This window comes from Podarcis filfolensis (assembly GCF_964270895.1).
Source record: "Podarcis filfolensis genome assembly, chromosome: 10".
Classification (NCBI taxonomy): Eukaryota; Metazoa; Chordata; class Lepidosauria; order Squamata; family Lacertidae; genus Podarcis; species Podarcis filfolensis.
The window spans coordinates 48,039,119-48,061,049 of record NC_139612.1 but is presented as its reverse complement, the minus strand read 5'-3'; the positions used below and the strand labels follow the sequence as shown (position 1 = coordinate 48,061,049).

General features: G+C 44.8%; 1 protein-coding gene across 2 annotated transcripts in view; it reads right to left on the bottom strand.

Moving 5' to 3' along the window:
• Positions 1-21,931, bottom strand: part of PVALB (parvalbumin) — a 45,010-nt gene that overhangs the window by 10,833 nt on the left and 12,246 nt on the right. The window contains exons 1-2 of one of the 2 annotated variants that reach the window (XM_083575423.1): positions 10,340-10,496; positions 101-169 (exon numbers count right to left, since the gene is read on the bottom strand). In XM_083575423.1, coding sequence (XP_083431549.1) covers positions 101-161 — 61 coding nt within the window. In that variant the 5' untranslated portion in view covers positions 162-169; positions 10,340-10,496. Of the gene's footprint in view, positions 1-100; positions 170-10,339; positions 10,497-21,931 lie in introns of those variants that run through there. The other variant, XM_083575424.1, reaches the window with a different exon arrangement.

Genomic DNA, 21,931 nt, shown 5'->3' with positions numbered 1-21,931 from the left:
GGAAGATATGCGTCCCACTCTCCGCAATGCCTCCCCCAACCCACCCCCACGGCCACCCCATCTATCCCGCCGGTACTTGGAAGTCTCCGGCGTGGCTCACCTGCAAAGGCTGCCACCGCCTTCTTGATATCGTCAGCGCTGAGCACGTCAGTCATCGCCATCCTTGCAACTGTTGGGAGGGAAAGTGCCAAAAGATTTAAGAAGAAGAAGACGGGAGAGGAGGGTGTGGGGAGGGGGGTGGAAAGCGAGGGAGGGAGGGAGGGGGGAGTGCCCTCCTCATCATTTCTGCTCATATGACCAAAACTGCAGTGCCGGGCGGGGATGGCACACCGGGAGAAGGGCTGGAGGGGTGCCAGCTACAAGCAGAAGCAGCAGCAGCAGCAGAACGAAAAGAGCCACGAGGCTGTGTGTGTGTGTGTGTGTGTGTGTGTGTGTGTGTGTGCATCTCTCTGCCAGGCGAGCACCCGTTTGCAAAAAAAGAGAGGGGCCGGTGCAGGCTAAAGGGGTTGTGGCCGGGGCAAGAGGTTTGGGTACTTTCTCTGCATCCGCAGTCCCAAGTAGCACCTGGCGTGGCGGGAAAGAGTTGCAGACAGGAAGCGAGAGACAGTCATGTCAAGGTCAACCTGTCGGCCGGTACAGGGAAAAAGAATGTGGTGGGACAAAAAAACCAGAGGAAGACAGGACTGCCTTTGGAGCATCTCTTGATGGAGATGGGAGGGCTGGCGATGTCTATAGACACATCCCTATCTTGAATGGGAGGGTTTCTAGATTTATATCTAGGACTGGAGCAATATCTATCTATAGATAGATGAAAGCTAGGATGAAAGGGGTGGCTATCTATCTAGGATGGGAGGGATCTATATACAGTGGTACCTCGGGTTAAGAACTTAATTCGTTCCGGAGGTCCGTTCTTAACCTGAAACTGTTCTTAACCTGAAGCACCACTTTAGCTAATGGGGCCTCCCGCTGCCGCTGTGCCCCTGGAGCACGATTTCTGTTCTCATCCTGAAGCAAAGTTCTTAACCCGAGGTACTATTTCTGGGTTAGTGCAGTCTGTAACCTGAAGCATCTGTAACCTGAAGCATCTGTAACCCGAGGTACCACTGTATATCTCTATATACATCTAAGATGGAAAAGAGCTATGTCGAACTATCATCTATCTATCAGCTATCTCTAAAATATATAGCTGCATCTAGGTTGGGACTGATACCTCTGTCCTGGATGGGAGGGAGGGATGTAGGATGTATCTCTAGATTGAGGGCCATAGATTCTCCTCTCCTTCCTTCCCAATGAATCCTCACAACAAATCCATAAAGTAGTTTTGTGGTGGAGCTTAGCTCTCCCCCCACCGTTTTTTTTTTAAACAGAGCTTACTGATTGGCCAAAGTTCACTATCACCGTGAAGATTTGAACCCAAGCCCTCCAGTCAAACTCCCCCTGCTCTAAGTAGGAGACTTTGTTTATTGATTCTAGAGAAAGGAGAGGATTTCTGCAGGTATAGCTTTCCCCCAGCCCTGCACACCTTTCCAAATCCCTCTTTCTGCACAGTTATATAAAGTACAACCCCACCAGCATCACCTGCTTCTTCCCATCCAGTCACCTTGCAGTGGTTCCACCTGTTAGCAAACCAGCAATGGAAACGGTAGAAAACCTACAGGTGCTTTGGTCGATGGAACCGCTGGGCTGAGCTGAGCTGGACCTAGAAGGTTTTAACAACGTTTTTGGATGGCATGCATATTTGTGGTACGACAAGGTTAAAGCACATAAAGCATTTAAAAACCATATTGTCAGGAAAGCATTGTTCAATGTCTGGATAAGATACAAAGATTTACTGGAAAATAAAACCCCAAGGTGGTTGTCACCAATGGAAGCGAAGGCTCAGAAAAAGCTCAATATGGAGGCCAAATGGCCGAAATATTGGGAAATATTGGAACAAGAAGGAGACAAATTGAAATTGCAGAGTTTTGAGAAATTAAAAGATAAAGTGCGAGACTGGCTTCATTATTATCAAATAAGAGAGGCCTATAATTTGGATAAAAAAATTGGCTTCCAGGTGGAAAAATCAAAATTGGAAACAGAACTGTTAGATCCCAAAACTAAGATACTTTCAAGAATATATAACTTGCTGTTAAAATGGAATACGCAAGATGAAACGGTTAAATCTGCTATGATCAAATGGGCACAAGATATTGGTCACAACATTATGTTTGCTGACTGGGAACAGTTGTGGACCACCGGTATGAAATTTACGGCATGTAATGCCTTAAGAGAGAATATTATGAAAATGATTTACAGGTGGTGCATGACACCAGTCAAGCTTGCAAAAATATATAATTTGCCCGATAATAAATGTTGGAAATGTAAAGAAAATGAAGGTACATTCTTTCACCTTTGGTGGACGTGCCCAAAGACTAAGGCTTTCTGGGAGATGAAATGAAAAAGGTATTTAAATATACCTTCCTGAAGAAACCAGAGGCCTTTCTCCTGGGCATAGTCGGCCAATTGGTGCCAAAGAAGGATAGAACTTTCTTTATGTATGCAACAACAGCAGCAAGAATACTTATTGCAAAGTATTGGAAGACACAAGAGTTACCCACCCTGGAAGAGTGGCAGATGAAGGTGATGGATTATATGGAATTGGCGGAAATGACTGGCAGAATCTGAGACCTGGGAGAAGAGTTGGTGGAAGAAGACTGGAAGAAATTTAAAGACTATCTGCAGAAACACTGTAAAATTAATGAATGTTAAAATGATGTTGGATTGAAAATAAGTGGCATTAGCAACAAAGTTAATAAGACTATGCAAAAATGAATTGATAATGGATGGAAATATAGAGTTATAATATGTTAAGATATAGAGTTAAGATAAACGAAAGAGGGTAAGGATTTGCTGATTTGATTATTTAAATGGGAATACAAAAAGGGGAGGTGTGAGGAGGCCAAGGAAACAAGCTAATGAGTTTAAAGTTACAAAAAACGGATTTGTTTTTAATTCTTTTTTATCTATTTGTTTTTTGTATTTCGTATTTTTATTCTTCTTTTTTCTTTTTTATGTATTTTTGTATGTTTTCTTTTTTATATCTTTTTCTTTCTATATGACTTTTTTCTATTTTGTAAACTTATGTTTTTGTAAAATCTCAATAAATATCTTTAAAAAAAGAAAAAAGAAAAAAGAAAACCTACAGGTGAACAACAGCATCTCCCGTGTGCTCTAGGATCCAAACTGCTATCCTGGACTGAGGCGTAAAACCCCATTGAATACAGTGTGGCTTCCTTCTGAGTAAATATTCATGGCATTGGGGTTCACAAGAGTCTACTACTTCATAGGCTTGTTGGATCATGCCAAGGGATCTATCTCGTTCAGCGTTCAAACAGTTAATAAACCATGTGTTTCTAGGAAGTTCACAAACAGGGCATGGAGACATTTGTCTCGGTTGCCCTCCAGCAGCTGATATTGAGACAATTTGCTTCTGGTCATAGAGGATCTGTTGAGTTATCATGGCTAATAACCATGAATTTCATCCATTAATTTGTCCTTTTCAAAGCTCACATCCTGTGGCAGAGGGTTCCACAGGAATCTACTCACATTTACTTTTATTAGGTGTCATTGAGTTCTAATATGACAAGAAAAATGTCTCCCTATGAACTTACTTGCCAAGAAAACTCCATGGACATAAAAAAGGAGAAGCTTTGAGAAGAACGTGAGAGTTTCCAATGCATGCTCTGGTTCATGGGGTCATGGAGAGTCGAAAATAACTAAGATGACTAAACAACAACAAATGCACTTACTGCTCACCACTCAAGATTTTAAAAATATTGACCATGCAACAACCCTAAACTTATACTAAAAAGCTCAGAATGGTTTAGCCTTTGCTACTAGGGTAGGTTCAGAAAAGGGCAACCAACTCCTTAATCATCATGGCTGTCCTTCTCTGCATCTTTCTCAGCTATAGGATATCTTTTTTTAGATTAAGTGATCAGAAGCCCATGTGATATTTCAGATGTGCTATAGATTTTTATAAACACAATATGAAACACAGCATTTGATTTTCAATCATTTCCTAATGACCCCCAACACAGAGGGTAACATTCAACTAATGTTTACTCAGAGTAGACCTATTGACATTAATAGACCCAAATTAGACATGGCCATTGGTCATTAATTTCAGTGGGTTAAAGTTAGCTGAATATAACACAGTATTTGATTTTTTCAAAACACCTGCTGCTCACTGAGTGACGTAGCCACCAAAATATCAATATCTTTTTTCTTGATGAGTGTCAGCCAGTTCAGAACCATCCTATGTATACAAAATCATAGAATCTTAGAATCTTAGAGCTGGGACCCAAGGGTCATCTAGTCCAACCCCGCTGCAGTGCAACTACAGCATCCATGACAGATGGCCACCCAACCTCTGTTTAAAAACCTCCAAGGAATGAGTGTTCACAACCTCCCAAGGGAGAGTGTTCCACTGTTGAACAGCTCTTACTGTTAGAATCTCCATTCTTGTAACTTGAAGCCATTGGTTCGAGTCCTACCTTCCAGAGTAGGAGAAAACAAGCTTGGAAGTGTATATCATTGTTTTTTTGACCATAGTTTCCTTTTCACCCAACTTGGAGAGCTCTTTCTGCCTGCTTGGTTATCAGATAGCAAAGAGCTCTCAAAACTGGGTGAAAAGGAAACAGAAATGTACTCCCCCCACAACTGCAAATAATCTGCAGACCTGCCAATCTCATTACTTACCTCGTATCATATCATTTATAAACAGATTAACTCTTTTCTTTCTTTACTACATTTATAAATTGCCCTTCCTCCGAAAGGAGCACAGGGTAATGTACGATAAAAGATAAGACAGCAAGACACATCAGTAAGTAAAGCACATACGCACACAGCAATCTCAGCTTTTCAGTGTTAAAACAACAAAATATTGATCTGCAAAGGTATCATCCCTAAGCCACTGTGGGGTAGTGGTTAGAGGTTCAAATCCCCCACTAGGCCACAAAGCTCAGGATGTGATTGAGCTGTAAAATAAACAAAACATTATTAAAGCTGGGTGACCTTGGGCCAGTCACTGCCTCTCAGCCTAACCTACCTCACAGGATTGTTGTGGGGGATTAAATGAAGAAGGGAAGAACCATGTATTCCACCTTGAGCTCCATGGAGAAAAGGTGGGATGTGCATTAAATACATAATAATTAACACTAAAAGTGTTTAGCAGCGAAAAGTGGAGAAAGTGTTGGAAGCTGGGCAGAGAAAGGGGAGGGAGACACAATGAGTTTTAAGAAGCCATTTGAGCATGGGCAAAGGAGCAGCAGATCCCAAAACGAGAAAGGAATCACATTCTGGAAGTGAGAACTTATAACAGAGAGGAGGAGAAACAAGGACACTTATTCCAGAAAAGAACAAGCAGGAACATAGCAGCCAAAGCAGGAGATGCATGTGAGAGAAGCAATTACAAAGATGAAAAGTAGAATTTTGTATGCCATGTTGAAAATCAGCAGAAGATAATGAAGCCCATAAAGCAAACGAAAACATTTGCTTTGCGGGAAATCAAAATAAATTGTGTGGCAGCATTTGCTAAGTGTTGACCACTGAGGGGAGTCATGTAACTCTTTCTATTTTCTCTCCCTCCCTCAATATCACCTTCAGAAATGTGGTCAAGGGGTGACAGTAGGCTCCCAATATTATATTACTTTTCTGAGCCTGCTGTTTCCATCCACAGTGATTCTTTGGAAGCCCTTCTTCATGATAAGCTTCCTAGTTTATTGACTTCACCCCCTTTCTGGCATAAAGAGCAGCACTGCCACAGAATGCCCTTCTGCGTCCTTTCTATAGCGTTTATGTCCAGGGAAAACTGTATTCTGTTGACTTCTCCTTGTTCCAGCAGGTCCCTGATACACACCTATTCTCTTTTAGTACCAAGCACTCCAATGTTTCCATTTTATTTTTGAGGCTTCTGGCACTAACACAGAAGCGCCTTTAAATTGTGTCGCTCTCCAAACAAAATTTCCATGTGCAGTTTTGCCATATCATTCTTTGGTCTCCTTTTGTTTGCTTGTTTATTACATTTATATCTCATTCTTCCTCCAAGGAGTTCATTTTATCTCCACAACAGCCCTGCACAGTAGGTTTGACTGAAAGAGAGCAACTAGCTCAAGGCCACTCAAGTGAGTTTCACTGATGATTAGAGAAATGAAATTGGGTTTCCCAGGTCCTAGTCCAGTACTCAAACCACTTGGCCACTGTGTCGCCATAAGTGATCTTTCTGCAGAAACATTTGGCTCTGTTTGTGCTAATTTTGCCTTATTCCAGAAGAATCAAGTAGCTGCATTCTACACTAGCCCACTGGCCTCTACATCACCCATGCTTGCTGCAAGGCAGGCCACAGATGGATCAAGCTGCCTTTCAACGGCACACAGTAAATATGTCCATCTGCTAGCAAACAGAGGAAGGTCTGGATGGTAAAATCTGCTAACAGGCATTACATGCAGTTCCTCAGTGGAGGGGCTGATCCCAAAACAAGAGAGTCTCTTGGAAAGGCTGCTCACAGTGTGCAGAAATGCTTTCCAACACTCTGAAATCAATCCTTGGGGAATGAACGCCTCATTTATTTTATGGCTTCCAATAAAAATGCAATGCGGGGCTCCAAGATCACTGGGATCTAAAGAGATACCTATGTCAGCAGTAGGCCCAGGAAGAGACTCATAGGGCAGGGCTGTAGCAGACTGTTAAGGCTGTGGATCTGACAGCATAACCCTGGCTTTGGCAGTCATTTCTGTGCTGAAGTTAACAATATGAAACAGCAGAGCAACTCTTCTGCATAGTCTTGCAGCACCTTTTATTATTTTCCATGAGATTTTGTGGGCAACGGCAAACAGGTGGCACTGTGGTCTAAACCACTGAGCCTCTTGGGGTTGCCGATCAGCGGTTTGAATCCCTGCGGCGGGGTGAGCTCCTGTTGCTCGGTCCCAACTCCTGCCAACCTAGCAGTTTAAAAGCACACCAGTGCAAGTAGATAAATAGGTACTGTACTGCTCTGGCGGGAAGGTAAACGGCGTTTCCGTGCGCTGCTCTGGTTTCGGTGTTCCGTTGTGCCAGAAGCGGCTTAGTCATGCTGACCACATGACCAGGAAAAACTGTCTGCGGACAAATGCCGGCTCCCTTGGCCTGTAAAGCAAGATGAGCGCCACAACCCCAGAGTCGTCCGCGACTGGACTTAACTGTCAGGGGTCCTTTACCTTTTAGCACTGCTATAGGTTCTTGCTTAGAAGTACCTGTGATATATGCATGTTTAATCTCAAAGGCAGGGCTGGGGTGAGGAACCTGCTACCCATCAAATGTTATTGGGACTACAACTCCCATCATCCTAGGTGATTGCTTGGGGTTGATGGAATTTGGAGTCCAACAATATCAGGGGGGAACCACAGGTTCTCCTGCTCCACTTTAAAACATGACAGCTCTTTTTGCAGCTACTGTGGGCCACATCACTCTTCTATGCTTTCAAGGAAGAAGCAGATTCAGAAGTACAGTAGAGGAAGCTGAGGACTGGGATTTTATCCATCCTCTTCTCCCCGTTATGCACTCTCATCCAGTCCAGGAGTTTCCAATCATCTTCATAGGCCAAACTGCACCCAACATTAAATACCCCCTTAAAAAGTGCTTCAGCTGGCCACTTTTACTTTGAAGAAAAAACTGCCATGGAACATCCAATCAAGATCTGATGTGGTACACACGAGTTTGCCTCTTGAAAACCCTCCCCAGCTTTTGTCAAACACACCTAACTACATAGGAAACGCACCCAGATCTCCGACTGCGGAAAGGGAAGGTTACCCGCAATGGTTCTCCTCCTGCCACTGCTTGTTGTTACAAGGCAGAGGAAGAGCTCTGTGAAACTCCTGAACTGCGTGAAATTCCGGTCAAACATAATTTTCTTGCTACAACCAGCTGTCCCTCTGCCTGGTATGAGGTTGCAAAAATAGGTGTGTGTGTGTGTGTGTGTGTGTGTGTGTGTGTGTGTAAAACTATTGCTGCTTTATTGCGGATCTGTAGGAGAATGCAGGTTTTCCAGTGACACAGAACTCTTTGTCGGGCAGAAACGTGGTCCACCACAAATCACATCTTGAGGTCCTATTTTAACAGCGAAAGGGCGTGTTGGGGATGCAGATCACTCACCATGGTTTGCCGTTTGCCTCTCTTTCCCCAGTGCTTTACCCCCCCCCCCCACCTTCAGTACAGAAGAGAGAAAAATGCTTGGGGTCTCCGCGGAAGCAGTGAGGACGTCCAGTGGGGACAGGGAGAAGTTTCACTTGCACCTTTTATCCGCGCGTCCCTTTTGCTGTTAAAATCAGAGCCCCCCACCTCGTTTCTTTCTACACGATCGTGGCAGCAGATCCTGGTTTAAACACAGTTTGACCTGTCGCCGTGGCGTCTGGTTTCCCTCCAAAGCACCCTAGGCTGTAACTTCGGTCTCTTTCTCTCCCACTCGCCCCCCGATTTGGAGAAGGCGGCTAAGTAGATCCTTGCTTGAAAACTCCGTCTTTCCATCCAGAGAAAGAGGGAGAGAGAGAGAAGCGGGAAGGAAGGAGCTTGGTGGTGTTGATGCAGCAGCACCTGTTCCCTACAATACACCCGATACTTTCTGCCCTGGTTGCCGAGGCCCTTACTCAGCAACCTCTCGCACTCAGGCGCCGCCTCGGGTCACGGTGCGCCAGATCTTCCCTTGACCGCCCGCCAGACCGCAGAGATGCTCGGCTTGACGCTTGCTGCTGCTGCTGCTGCGAGCTGGACTCGAGTTTCGCACCCACTCCGCTCAGCTGAAGGTGCGATTGCCTTTAGAGGACTGCAACCCGAGGCCCGCCTCCAGCCTGCTCTGCTTTTGCTAGCCCATCCGCAAGTAGCCAAACCGGGCTGGCGCTCCTCCTGCGCAAGCCTTTACTTAACAGGAAAGATGGAGGTGATAGGAGGCCGAGGAGATGCCCTTATCCCCCTGCTCCCGTTTCCGAGGTTAACAAGGAGTTACCAACGCCCCCAAGGGGGGACTAGAAAGAAAGTAAGGCAATTACATAAAGAAAAATCCAGCGGAGGGCGGGTCTTTAGCATGAAACCAAATAATGTCGGCGATAGTTGAGCCACCTTTGCAAGCAAAGTTAGGAAAGCAAGCGTTAGAATAACACAGGATTCTTCGTCAGGGAACAATCGTTCCTTTAGGCTTTAAGGAACTGGTGCAAGGAAAAATGCTGGACCTTACATTAATTTAAAAACTACATAACAACTGTTCTAGTAACCATCTGTGCAATCTGCTCCAGTCCAACTTATTTTGGGGTTGAGTGGGGAAGCCTCTTTCAAGTAGGGCAACGTAAAGCGTAAAGCGTGGGAAAAGCTAACAGGGTTCTATCACCTACGCACTCACGAAAAGCGAACATAAAGCATTGCTCTTCTTGTTTTTGCAAACTGAGAGCTGGGCTCGAACCTCTGAGGCTTCAAGAGGACCGCCGCAGCATGCATTGCGCTCCGCAGGCCCTCCGCTCTGCGCACTCTCTCTCTGTGTCTCTCTCTTGACACCTGAGCGCTCTTTGGTCCAAGCCGCAAGCAGAGATGGAAGAATACGCCTGCCTGATCTTTGCAGTTCTCAGTTTTCCTGCCTGCCTCTCTTGAAACCATCTCCAAACTTTGCACCCTTGACTTTAAACACACGCGCGCGCGCTTCTCCCCCTGAGGAAATGTGGCAAGTGCTGCGCACGTTTATATGCAGGGTTTTTTTACGAAAGAAAAACACATCCCCGAGAGCAAATCGAGGGCAAAACGCACCCAAAACATTCGGGTTGCCATCATTTGCCCAGCTAAACAGGCAGCAGATGAGGGCGCTTGGCAATCCCTTACTCAAAGCGATTGTTCGTTCCCTGATCCCGGACTTTCCACGCACAAATACGCACCGGGATCAGATGTTCGCCTCCTTCCTTCTCTCGCTTCAAAATAGGTCTTTTTAAGGCACACCCTGGTTGAGTTATATCTCCCCTTCCCGTGCTTTCTCAATAAATCCCGCTTCCCCATGCCAGTTCCACCGCCCTCTCCGCCCTCCTCCCGTTGAAGTTTCCTCCTTTTTGGATTTCCCCCCTTCACCTGTTACGATTGCCTTGCTGGGGAAGGAGAAAAAAAGAAGCAGCCCCAGCTTTTTCTAATGCGGTGGATACTTCTGTTTTATTGGGGTGGGAGAGTTGTACCCTACAGGTAGAGAGAGACACCGCTCCTTTAGAGACCCACCCCCCTTGTCCCCCAAACCCACAGATGAATCCTTATTGGAGTAACGGGATCCACTCTCTCTGCCTCCATTCCTGAAACTTACCTGTCTAATGTTTGTGCCAGGCGCGCTAGGAAAGGCTGGTGGGTTTTTGAAGGTGCTCACACAGGAAGGTGAAACCCCGGGTGGGCACCCCACTTATATAGGCTCCTTGCCTCTTCTATTTCGGGAAGGCGATGTCCCCCTCCTCGCCGGTGTCAGATACTCAGGGACGGTGATGGCAGTATCACATTTACCTTTCCCTAACTAATCAAGCGGCACTATTAATAATCCTTGGCACCCACCTTCCTCTCGCTCCCGAAACCTATTACATCGGCAATCTGGCGGGACGCTCTGATGAAACTTCCATTTATTTGTCCCCGGAGAATCGAAATGACATCCCGTCCCCGCGCGGCTATTTAAACTGTGTGCCAAACGGGAGGGAGGATGGGATTGATTGGAGGAGCCCCCGCGCAGAGCGGCCACACCTGGGTGGGGAGGAAGGAACCAGGGCAGAGCCGCGCCGCTGTCAAGGCAGGTACGGTGGTGGGTGTATTATGGAGCCGAATCTGAGCTCAAAACACTCACCCCCGGATACTGGGCACCAGGAAAAGCAAAGATCTGTGAAATAATAATAATAATAATAATAATAATAATAATAGGGCTAATCTGTGTGTATTTGCTTAATTGGCTTCTACTAGAGACCAAGAGGGTTAGGGAACACCATCTCATCCTATGGAACTTTCCTGTAGAAAGAAGAGAATTATACAAATATTACATGTTCTTGCCTGGTGCTTCACGACATATATTTAGTTGCCAGGCTGAAACGTTTCTTTGTAAGGAGGCCTTTGGCCTTCTATGACCTTTGAAATTGGGGTTTTTTTGGTCTTGTTTATGTTTTTGGAGAGGGGCTTTTTAGTTTGTTTTTGTTTTATTATGTATTTTGCGTTCTCATTTCGTATTTTTATGTTGTGAACTGCTCAGTGATCTTCAGATGAAGGGTGGTATACAAATTACATACATACATACATGCTATTGCTTAGCACTTTTTTGGCTTCTGAATTTTTTTTAATTGTTCAATTTCATTTCCCCAATCATAAGGACTAGGAACTTTTAAACAATGGAGGGGAAAAAGAAGTCCTTTTAGGAAAGTGGGAAACTGCTTCCTACCAGGATTGGACTGTTTGTCCCTCTGCCCTGAATGGCGCTGGCTTTCCAGGGTCTCAGGAAAAGATCTTTCCCCATCACCTGTAACCCGATCCTTTTAACTGGAGATTCCCAGGATTGAACTTGCAGCCTTCTGCTTGCAAAGAACCTGCTCCTGAGCTGTGGTCCTTTCCTCCTAACCCCAGTTGTAAATTGCAGACATATAGTATCCTCATAATCCATGGTAAAGATGAATGGCCGGAGGACCTTTGCTCCCTTTGCCCTTCTCCAAAGTGTCTTGCTTATCCCTGTTTCGTAGTCATCATGCACCAAATACAGAAGTCTGCCTTTACTCATCTCTGTTGGTGGTCTCTTGGACACGTGGCAGGCTTGAGCCCAATACGAAGGAGCAGACCATGCACTTCCTGTTACTGAGAGTGTGCTGGAGTGCAAAACAGGAAGTGCAAGTTGCCTTTGCCTCCTTTTTGCCCCCCCAGGTCTCCAACCATCTGAAGCCAATCTGAGGATTTTAGCATTAGCTTTATAAGTCGAAAGAGCTGTGAGTCAAGAAGATCAGAGTGTTGGGACATTCCTGTGATAGCAACAATGCTGGAAGATGCTGCGATAGGATCTTCAGCCTCTGTTCAGAACTGGGTGAGTGTGGGAGAGTCACAGTACACTGTAGTGCGTTCAGATGAATGAGTACTGCCATGCAAACAATTTCCCTCTATTGGGCACTGTGTCCGCAGGAAACTGCTGCGCATACACCTGATTAAATAAATGGTGCCCGTAGACCGCATTGATCCAAGGCTAACTAATCTAGTCCCTCATGCGGCCCTCAAGGACTTTTTGGTGGCCCTCGGCAATATTTGACATTCCACCCCCCTCCCCCGCCAGCCCTTGTGCTTCTTTCCCACAGCTGGGTAAGCAAGGTGCTGGCCTTTGGGGAGGAGGTGTGAGGGCTCTGATAGGGTCCTAGAGTCTTCCAGTCTCCTTCCCAAAGCCTAGTTAGTACTTTCCCAGTTTTGGGAAGGCTCTCAGATGCTGCCAGAGCCCTGTGCATTCTCCCAAAAGTCTGGCACCTCGCTTATCTGGCTTTGGAAAGGCAGCATGGGGAGGGCGTCAAATTTTGGCCTCTCTTCCCTTGCCCCCTGCATGACAAGGCAGCATGCAACCCATGTTGCAGTACTCTTGCGGCCCATTTGGTATGAGGGCTGCCCTGTTCAAGAATAATAGAATCACAGAATTGTAGAGTTGGAAGGGACCCCAAAGACCATCTAGTCCAACCCCCTGCAATGTATTATGATCAGAACTCAAGGGCACCTTCTAGTCAGGCACCTTGAATGCAAAGCACAGCCAGTGAAAGGAGTGGCTGGGGGAGAATTCCGAGGGCCAGACTGAGATGGCTGCATTTGGCTCCTGGGCCTGAGTTTCCCTACCTCTGCTCTGTTTATTATGTCACACACCCCGGGTTCCATGGACCTGCCACATATACAAGCAGCTTAAACCAACCCTCTTTATATGTGTGCACTTTGATTTTTATCCCTAGGGCAATGGGGAAATTTGTTTTCCTTTGAATTAGGGAGGGATATTGTGGAGCGATCCTCTATTACTTACAGGTGATTGCTAATCACATTTGTCTGCAGGCTTGTTGTCTTTGACAACTGGGGGGAGGAGGGAGAGTTCCATTTTCCCTATTGCAAGCCAATGCAAGATGCATCTGTATAAAATCAACTGCCTTCAAGCACTGGTTTCCTTGCTACTTTGGACAGCTGCAGCGATGGATGGCTATGGCAGGCACATCTGGAAGTTCCAAAGCTGAAAATCCCAAAGCCAGGATGCAGGGCTTGCTGCTCTAATAGAAAGCAGCATTACTCAGTAGGAGTTTTGTTGAGCAGTACATACTACACAAGCACACAAAACCCCACCCAAATCCATGGGTAATCAGAGGAACAGACTGAAATAGTTCCTTACCCTTTGAAAGCAGTCCTCCAGTGTGGCTTATTGGCAGCACAGCTCTCTGTGAAGGAAAGAAAATCTATAACTCCCATCAGCCAGGGAGAGAGGGAGAGGACTCTGTCAAATGCTAATTTACCTGGCAATATTTCACGAGCCAGCAAGCACTTTTTCCACCTGGCAGGACTGAGAATGAGATGCAGAATTTGACATCTCTAGGTCACCCTTATGAATCCAGCTCTAGTTAGGAGTCATTGAAAACTGTCTCTGACATCGGTCTACGTGATGACATTAGATGGACATGGAGGGAGGAGGTCATTGTACAATGGTTTACTGTTCGACGCTTCTCAAACTTCTTGGTACTGGGGTCTTGTCACGTGAACAACTTTAGGACTTTGTAACCCTGGGAGGAAACAGTACCACATTCAAAGGGATAGGAGTACCACATTCCCAACCTAGCAGATACCATGGGGCAGGGGCAAATTCAGGAGGAGACAAGAGTACCAGGCTCAGGGTGAACCAGGCTTGGGGGTTCCTGGTACTTTGCCTTCTATTCAACTATCCTGTTAGTAGCAAGAAGAAATAATACCAACAGTTAATCTTCATCTTGAACTTTGTGACCGGTGTTAATGTATTAAAAATTATTTGCAGGGCTGGCAAAAGGTTTAGGGTATTGCAGTAGATGCTGGCCCGTTATGATGAATGGGGCACTGCCCCACTAACTCAGTTTGTCCTCAGTCCTGTAGGAATATGCACCCAAAATCTAACAATGTGTGTTTGCTAATAAGGATACGAAAGGGTTAAGACTCACAGAGTTCCTGATTACTAGAGAGGGCACTGTGTGACATCACTTCCCTTGAGTTCTCTGGTGGGAAAAAGACAAAAGAGTTTAATCTTTTCTACTGTCCCTGCCTCAGAACTCAGCCTCTTTTTCACAAGGCTTCTCAGGCAGACGGATGTCTGTATGATCTCTGCTCAAGCAGAGATTTCATTTTGAAGTCAAATATGAATTTTATAACCTAGTAGCTGAATTTGCCCACCTTGTTTTCATTACTGTTACTGCTGGCATCAAGTGCAAGACTCTATGTAAGTAAACACTATTTGTATGCTTAATCTACAGTCTGTTGCACTATTCTTTTAATTAAGAGGGAAAGGGGGGATAATCCAGTCTGTTACAGCAATAAGGCTACATGGCCTAATCCCAAAATTTCCACTTTAATGCTGCCTATAAACCTCATCCAAAAGCTCCCACCCATCTGCCTTTTTACTTCCACCCAGTGTCTGCCAGCTACTTCCTCCTTAGTCTAAGGATGGAGAGAAAGGTGCTCTGGCTCCACTGCTCTGCCCTATGTGAGGATGGCACATAGCACCAGAATCTAGTTCATTTCAGTAGATTGAGGCCAGGTACAAGCCATGCGTGCTCTGTGATATATTGTCATCTCTCCCCCACCCCACCCTTTTATCTCCATTAAATACTACATGACATGAACACAAGCCTCCTGTCTTTATTTGCAGCAGAACAGACAATAACATTGGCAGACTTGAAATATGGCCCCTGATGTATGCCTTGACGATTTTTTATCTAGTCCTGGCTAGAAGTTAATTTTTCCCGATTATAGATTATTCATGGCAAGGCTAGGAATAGATCAAGGGGTTGCTTATTGAAAAACATGTTAAGGCATCTGAAGTGAAGCTGCACATCTACCCAGGGGCATAAAAATTTGAACCTTAAGTATTGTCTCATCATGGGTCAGCTATCATTTGGGGTCACTAAATAAACCCTCCCTCAGGCACACACATCTAGCTATAAGAGGTAAAAGTGTATTGAAGTGGTTAGTCTTTGAATTGTTAATTAGCTGTTTTCCTTTGAATTGTTAAATAGTCTTTGAATTGTTAATTAGATCCATCATGCCTCTTTCACTCTGAGCACAAGGGCAGCTTTTGTTAGATTCAAAGCCAGGAAGCTTTGGAGAGGGGTTTCTGATGCTTCAAGTGCAGAACTGAGAAACACAGAACCTTCTGGTTGCTTCTGGTTAAGCCCTCTTCTGCACACTTGCATTCTTCCAGTGGCAAGGAGTTCCTCAGTGAGAACCAGAAAAAGGTAAAACCTAACTATCTGTCTCTATTTTCTGGGAAATTGTATGATACACATCATACTCCCAAACCTCTCATTTTCCTTCTTCTAGCATAGGGCATTTCAAAACCTTTAGATCTATAATCTAATGCAACTGCAATTTTATTTTTCCCTGTGTGGCTTGGTGTAGTTTAGTCACAACACTCCACTGTGTGATTTATATGCTTTATTATTTAGTTTCAATAAATAAAGGTTTCATTTTTCAGTCTTGGTTTGCATGTTTTTTCTTGGTTCACACCTCACTCAGGCACACTTAGAGAGGCACGCTTCTCATTTTCACTTGAGGTCCCATCCTTCTCTGTGAGATGGGTGTTTGAGGGATCCAGTGAGCAGTGGGTGAAATCAGACATTGCTAATGCCTATCAGTCTCAATGAGCATCGTCTTCTGTTGGGCGATTGTTGACATGGCTCAATAGACATCTCCCCTGGCAGAAGTGGCTATGGGAAGCCAGCACCAAAGTGCTACAACTTGAAGGACAGCAACAAACCACTTGCCTTTTTAAATTTTCCACAGTGCCCCGATCACAGAATCATCAATATGTTTCCGAGCACAACTCAAAGTGTTGGTGCTGACCTTTAAAGCCCTAAACGGCCTCGGCCCAGTATACCTGAAGGAGTGTCTCCACCCCCATTGTTCAGCCTGGACACTGATAATTCAACTCCAAGGGCCTTCTGGCGGTTCCCACACTGCAAGAAGTGAGGTTGCAGGGAACCAGGTAGAGGGCCTTCTTGGTAGTGCCGTCCACCCTGGATGGAATGCCCTCCCACCAGATGTCAAGGAAATAAACTAGCCAGTGTGGTGTAGTGGTTAAGAGCAGTAGACTCGTAATCTGGGGAACCCTGCCCCTCCACATGCAGCTGCTGGGTGATCTTGGGCTAATCACACTTCTCTGAAGTCTCTCAGCCTCACTCACCTCACAGAGTGTTTGTTGTGGGGGAGGAAGGGAAAGGAGAATGTTAGCCACTTTGAGACTCCTTAGGGTAGTGATAAAGCAGGATATCAAATCCTAACTCTTCTTCTATCTGACTTTTAGAAGACATCCCTGGGAACAGTTGCCGGATTTGCGAATAAGTCCCCGGACAAATTCCATCCCCAGAATGTCCAGAATGTCCCCGGATTTCATCTCATGTCCCTGGGAAATGCAGCAGCAGCAGTCTCAGCAGCCCGGAGCAGTTGGATCTGGCTGGCTTCAGGAGCAGCTCGGAAGTCCCCATATGATGGTGGTGCAGGGGCTCAAAGATGCAGCTTCCGGGCTGCCTCCACCTTTCCTGACCCCAGCAACTAAGCTGTGAAGGCAGGCTTCATGCTGCCTATCGGAGCAGCCTCCCAACTCCTACTTGCGTGCAAGCAGGGCGGGCATCTCTCAGCTGTGAAGGGAAGCTTCACACTGCCTTTCGGAGCAGCCCCATCCCAACTCCTACTTGCATGCAAGCAGGAGGGGGCAGGGATCTCTCAGCTGGGAAGGGGGCCTTCCCGTTGCCTAAGTGCCCCCTCCTGCTTGCACGCAAGTAGGAGTTGGGATGGGGCTGCTCCGAAAGGCTGTGTGAAGCCTCGCTTCCCAGCTGAGGGATCCCTGCCCCCTCCTGCTTGCACGCAAGTAGGAATGGGATTGGGGTTGCTCCAATGGGAAGGGAGGCATTGCACTGCCCGAGCCTCGCCACCACCGCAGCCGTCAACCCTCCTTCTTTGCCTTCCATACTTGACCCACTGTGCACCGCTCCCCCCTCCACCATTTAAGAACCAACAACTCAGGGGCTGCCCAGGCCCATGGAGAAAGGAGATAGAAGCCTCGGAGGAAGGGGAAACGTGGCGGTTGAGGTCAAGGTGGCAGCCGCTCCTCTGCCACTGCCATCGCTGCAGCATCAATGTCCCGAATGTGTAGTATTTAATTAATTAATTAATTAATCTGGGGGACACTTTAATTAATTAATTAATTAATTAATTAATTAATTAATTAATGTGTCCCCGGATTCATTAAAAAAATATAGTAACCTTAATCTAGAATATATCCAATAATGGTCCTTTCAGCCTTGCTGAGCATTGCCTTCCGACTGAAATCGTGCTTCTGTCAGATCATCTCATTTGCCTGTTTCTGGAAATGCCAAGAAATCATAGGCCCAAGAAATTGAATGTCTTTGCATCTATTCACAATGAGATACCCCCCTCCCCTGTCTGCTACTCTTAGTTGTGGTTTTGGCAAATACTGTAGGCAGTCTTCACTCTGAAGAGCCAAAACATATTATGCAAATGGCTCAAATTGAAAGACATCACATGGCTGTTAAACTTACAGCATCTTAATTTCCTTGGTTGAAACATTTTGGGTCCACCTTTCAATAAAATAACAACCAGCAATAAAACAACACAGAAAGCCACAACAAATAATGAATGCAAAACGTAAGTTTGGCAAACTGTTTGGAGGTTTATTTGTTTTTACAATCAAGCAGCATATAAATTTTCTGAAATAAATAAATAGCCAACAAATAACCACTGTGAACCCAAGTGGCAAACTAAGGTTGCAGCTCTAACTAGCAAATTCAGGATATGCAAGCTAGTCTGAAAAGAAGACTTTGAAGTTTTGTGTAAAGCGTCTAATATTCCTCTTCACCCAGGCCTTTGGCTAATTAAACAATTGATGGCATTTTAAACAGGGTGTGCGTGTATTATTTTTGTTTGTTACTATGTGATGCATTTTCGTGGTTTTTTCTATTGTAAACTGTCCTGTGATCTTCGGGTGAAGGGCGGTATAGAAATTTAAATAAATAAACAATAGACTTCTTAGGGTTGTTCAGACTCCCCACTCCATATTTCGTGAACATGTGAGGAAGAGGAAGCACTGTGGCTACCAACCAAGTTCTGTTTGAGGCTGACACACTGGGGATGATGCTCTGTTGTGGCTGAATGTTTGGTAATAGTATGAAGGGAGCACTGATGTTAGCGTGAGGGGGCATGGCACTTCCATTCATGACTCAGAGTTGTCTGGACACCCCTTTCAGTGGTGATGGATCCATAATTTTAGAACTGTAACAGAAAAAGGCTTCATTCACATGGCAGCTTATTCTGTTTCCATGAAGTTTCCCTAGCTTTTAATTTCCACATTTGAGCTTCTACACAATGTGAAAGCCACTTCCAGAACTATAGTGGGTGTACAGTAGAATAAAAGTCAAATTGAGCACTCATAGTATTTGCAAATGGATTCTGGAAGCAAATAATATGGAAATTAAACTTGGACTATATTCTATTATAGTTCCAGAAGTGCCTTTAATGTCATGTGGCAGTGCAAATATAATACTGAACTTAACAGTTAGGGGGGAAATTATGAAAGCAGAATAAATTGCCATGTGAATGCAGCCTAATTCTATATCATAGAAATCATAGAATTGTAGAGTTGCAAGGGACTCTGAAGATTATCTAGTTCAACCCCTTGCAGGGCAGCTGGAGTATGCAGCTGTCCCTTCTGGGGATCGACCTGCAACCCTGGCGTTATCAGCACCACATTTTAACCAACTGAGCTACCCACATCCAGCTCTTTTTTCTAAAAAAATGTTTAGGGGTACTCTCATTTTCCTACTCATATTGAAATACTGCCCCTCAATGAGGCCAAACTTAGAATCACAAAATGTTATGGGGCATGTGTACCCCTGTGTCCCCCCGAAAAAAGCACTGCCCACATCCATATTGTTGCTGCTATATCTCATTGCATAGGAAGCTATAACAAGGTACTCATGGAATGAATTTAACCTTGCTGTGAATGTCCTGAATCATGGAAACTTTTTTTTTTGCATTTTTAACTGGTAATATGCAATGCTTCTCAGGAAGTCCTGATACTGAACTACATCTAGCCTATTTTAATATTCTGAAGCAGTGCTGAGGAAAAACATCAACAACTATTGATATTACTTTAGTGGCCTTGTGTGCAATGCTGCTGTATATATACTGTGTTCAGATATAGATCTAACCTTGATTTGTCATAAACTATCAGGCACAGGCAGCTGTCACATACTGTCAAATATCAAACATTAAAATCAAACTGCAAAGTCAAATATCTAAATCAAAGCATGATTAGTTGTCAAATAGTGACACCAGATATTTTGTGAATATTCAGCAGACACCTGAACATTCTGAGAATATCTCATGAAAATTTGATGTCCATTTGCAGAGGAGAGTACAAAGGAGATAATTTGCAAACAAAATAGTTTCCATTGTATTTTGCAACCATTCACTATTTTCTCAGTCCTTCCCTTCTTTTGTTCTCTCTTTCTCTCAACACTCTGCAATATCATTTCCTCTCTCTTTCTGCAAGCTGTAGCCTCTATGCTCTTTGGTCACACCATCTTTCTACATATAAAAGACAATCACAGAACATAAACATTCCCAGGGGTCATCTGGCCCAGACTTCAATCCCTAGATGTTGTTGGACTCCAACTCCCATCATGGATGACCACTGGCTAAGCTAACTCAAGATAATGTGAGTTGTAGCCCAACAGCAGTGGAGCATGAGACTCTTAATCTCAGGGTCCTGGGTTTGAGCCCCACGTTGGGCAAAAGATTCCTGCATTGCAGGTGGTTGGACAAGATGACCCTCATGGGTCCTTCCAGCTCTACAATCCCCTGATTCTATGAGCATCTGATGTTGTCCATTTCTGTTCCAAGAATCATCTTCCCTGTGTTTGCTTGAAAACTTGCAAAGTGGAAGATCTCTCGCATTCCATTCCCTGTATAAATATGGCTATATAAAGTCTTTCCCCTAATATAACCTAATTCTATGTCAGGGGTACAGAACCTGTAGTCCTCCAGGTGTTGCTAGACTACAATTCCTATCATCCATAACTTTTGGCTGGGTCTGATGGAAGTTGGGGTCCAACAACATTTGAAAGCCCACAGGTTTCCCACTCCTTTTCTACCTTCTTGTATGTAAGGTGCCAGAGGACTTATAACCAGATGTAGGCAATTTACTCTCTGCACCACCATGACAGCGTGTCATAATAGGGAGCTGACGACCTTCCCTGTGTTGTGCTTTGGTACTATAGTTTCTATTTCAGCAGGTGACAGAAAAAGGCAGATGAGGTTCCACCTGGCACTATAAAAAGCCTCAGAATCTGTTTTGGCTCCTCAGAGTGAAGACTGCCTACAGTATTTGCCAAACTACCCATGCCTCTGCCTGCATTGCCTTCAGACAGCCAGTCCTGCCGCTGCAGTGAAAAACACATACACAATAATTTGCCATACACCTAGCAGAATGGAAATGTGATTGTGCCTTTCTGAAACCCTTATAAGGCTGCAATCCTAGGCACATTTACCTTGGAATAATCCCAAATGAGCGTACCTGGACATAGTTCTGAAAAAGCACGCATAGGACGGGGTTGCATATTTAACATCATCAACCACTAAATACACTTTCATCAGAATAAGTTCCATCAATCTACCCCCACAGGATTTCCATTCCAGACCCATTCCCTCAAGATCCGTTCCAACTTATCAACACCTTTCTTGGATGATTATGATGCTCACTTTTCAACATGAGCTTTTCCCAGTAAGACTATGTTCTTGCTACCTTTTTATGTATGATTCAACCTTTAAGTCCTTATGCTTCTTCCTAGGCATTTATTTCCTATTTTATATTCTGAAAGATTTATTGCTTTATTACCCTCCTGGAACCTGATTCAAAACCTGATCATGAAATGTGGCTGCTCATATGAGGTCCCCAATGGGTCACTACTGTGATGGGAAATTTGTTTCTTCCTTTTCATAATTCATTTTAAATCACAGAGAGTGCTGACCCAGGCATTGGCGGGTTGTTCTCAATCAGCACGTGGAAAATCAGCCTTCCCCCATCATACAATTCTTTTTGTGAACTCCCCCCCCATGTGAAATTTTCAGTATATGACTTTTGACACCTGAGCAGTTGAAACAATTGTGAACATTCTGTGATATCATCAATAGCCGGGGGGAAAGAAACATCAATGTCACAAACAGATAACCCTTGCCTTTTGCCTGTTAAATACAAATTCTTTGACAGCTTGCAAACATGGATACATACCATTCTCCCCATTTTGCAGCTGCTTCAAGGGTATGAAGGGGAAACTTTTACAGCTGAGTATTCTGTCCTGTTGTCTTTGTCCATGGAGTTTTCTTGGCAGGGATACTGGAGTGGCTTGCCGGTTCCTCCTCCAGGTGGATCACGTTTGGTCAAAACTCTCCACTATGACCTGTTCATCTTGGGTGCCCTGCTTGGCATAGTTCATAGCTTCTCTGAGTTATTCAAGCCCCTTTGCCACGGCAAGGCAGTGATCCCATCACCTCCTGGGAAATAGAAGGGGAAGAAATGGAGTCAGTGAGAGATTTTACTTTCTTGGGCTCCATGATCACCACAGATGGTGACAGCAGCCACGAAATTAAAAGACGCCTGCTTCTTGGGAGAAAA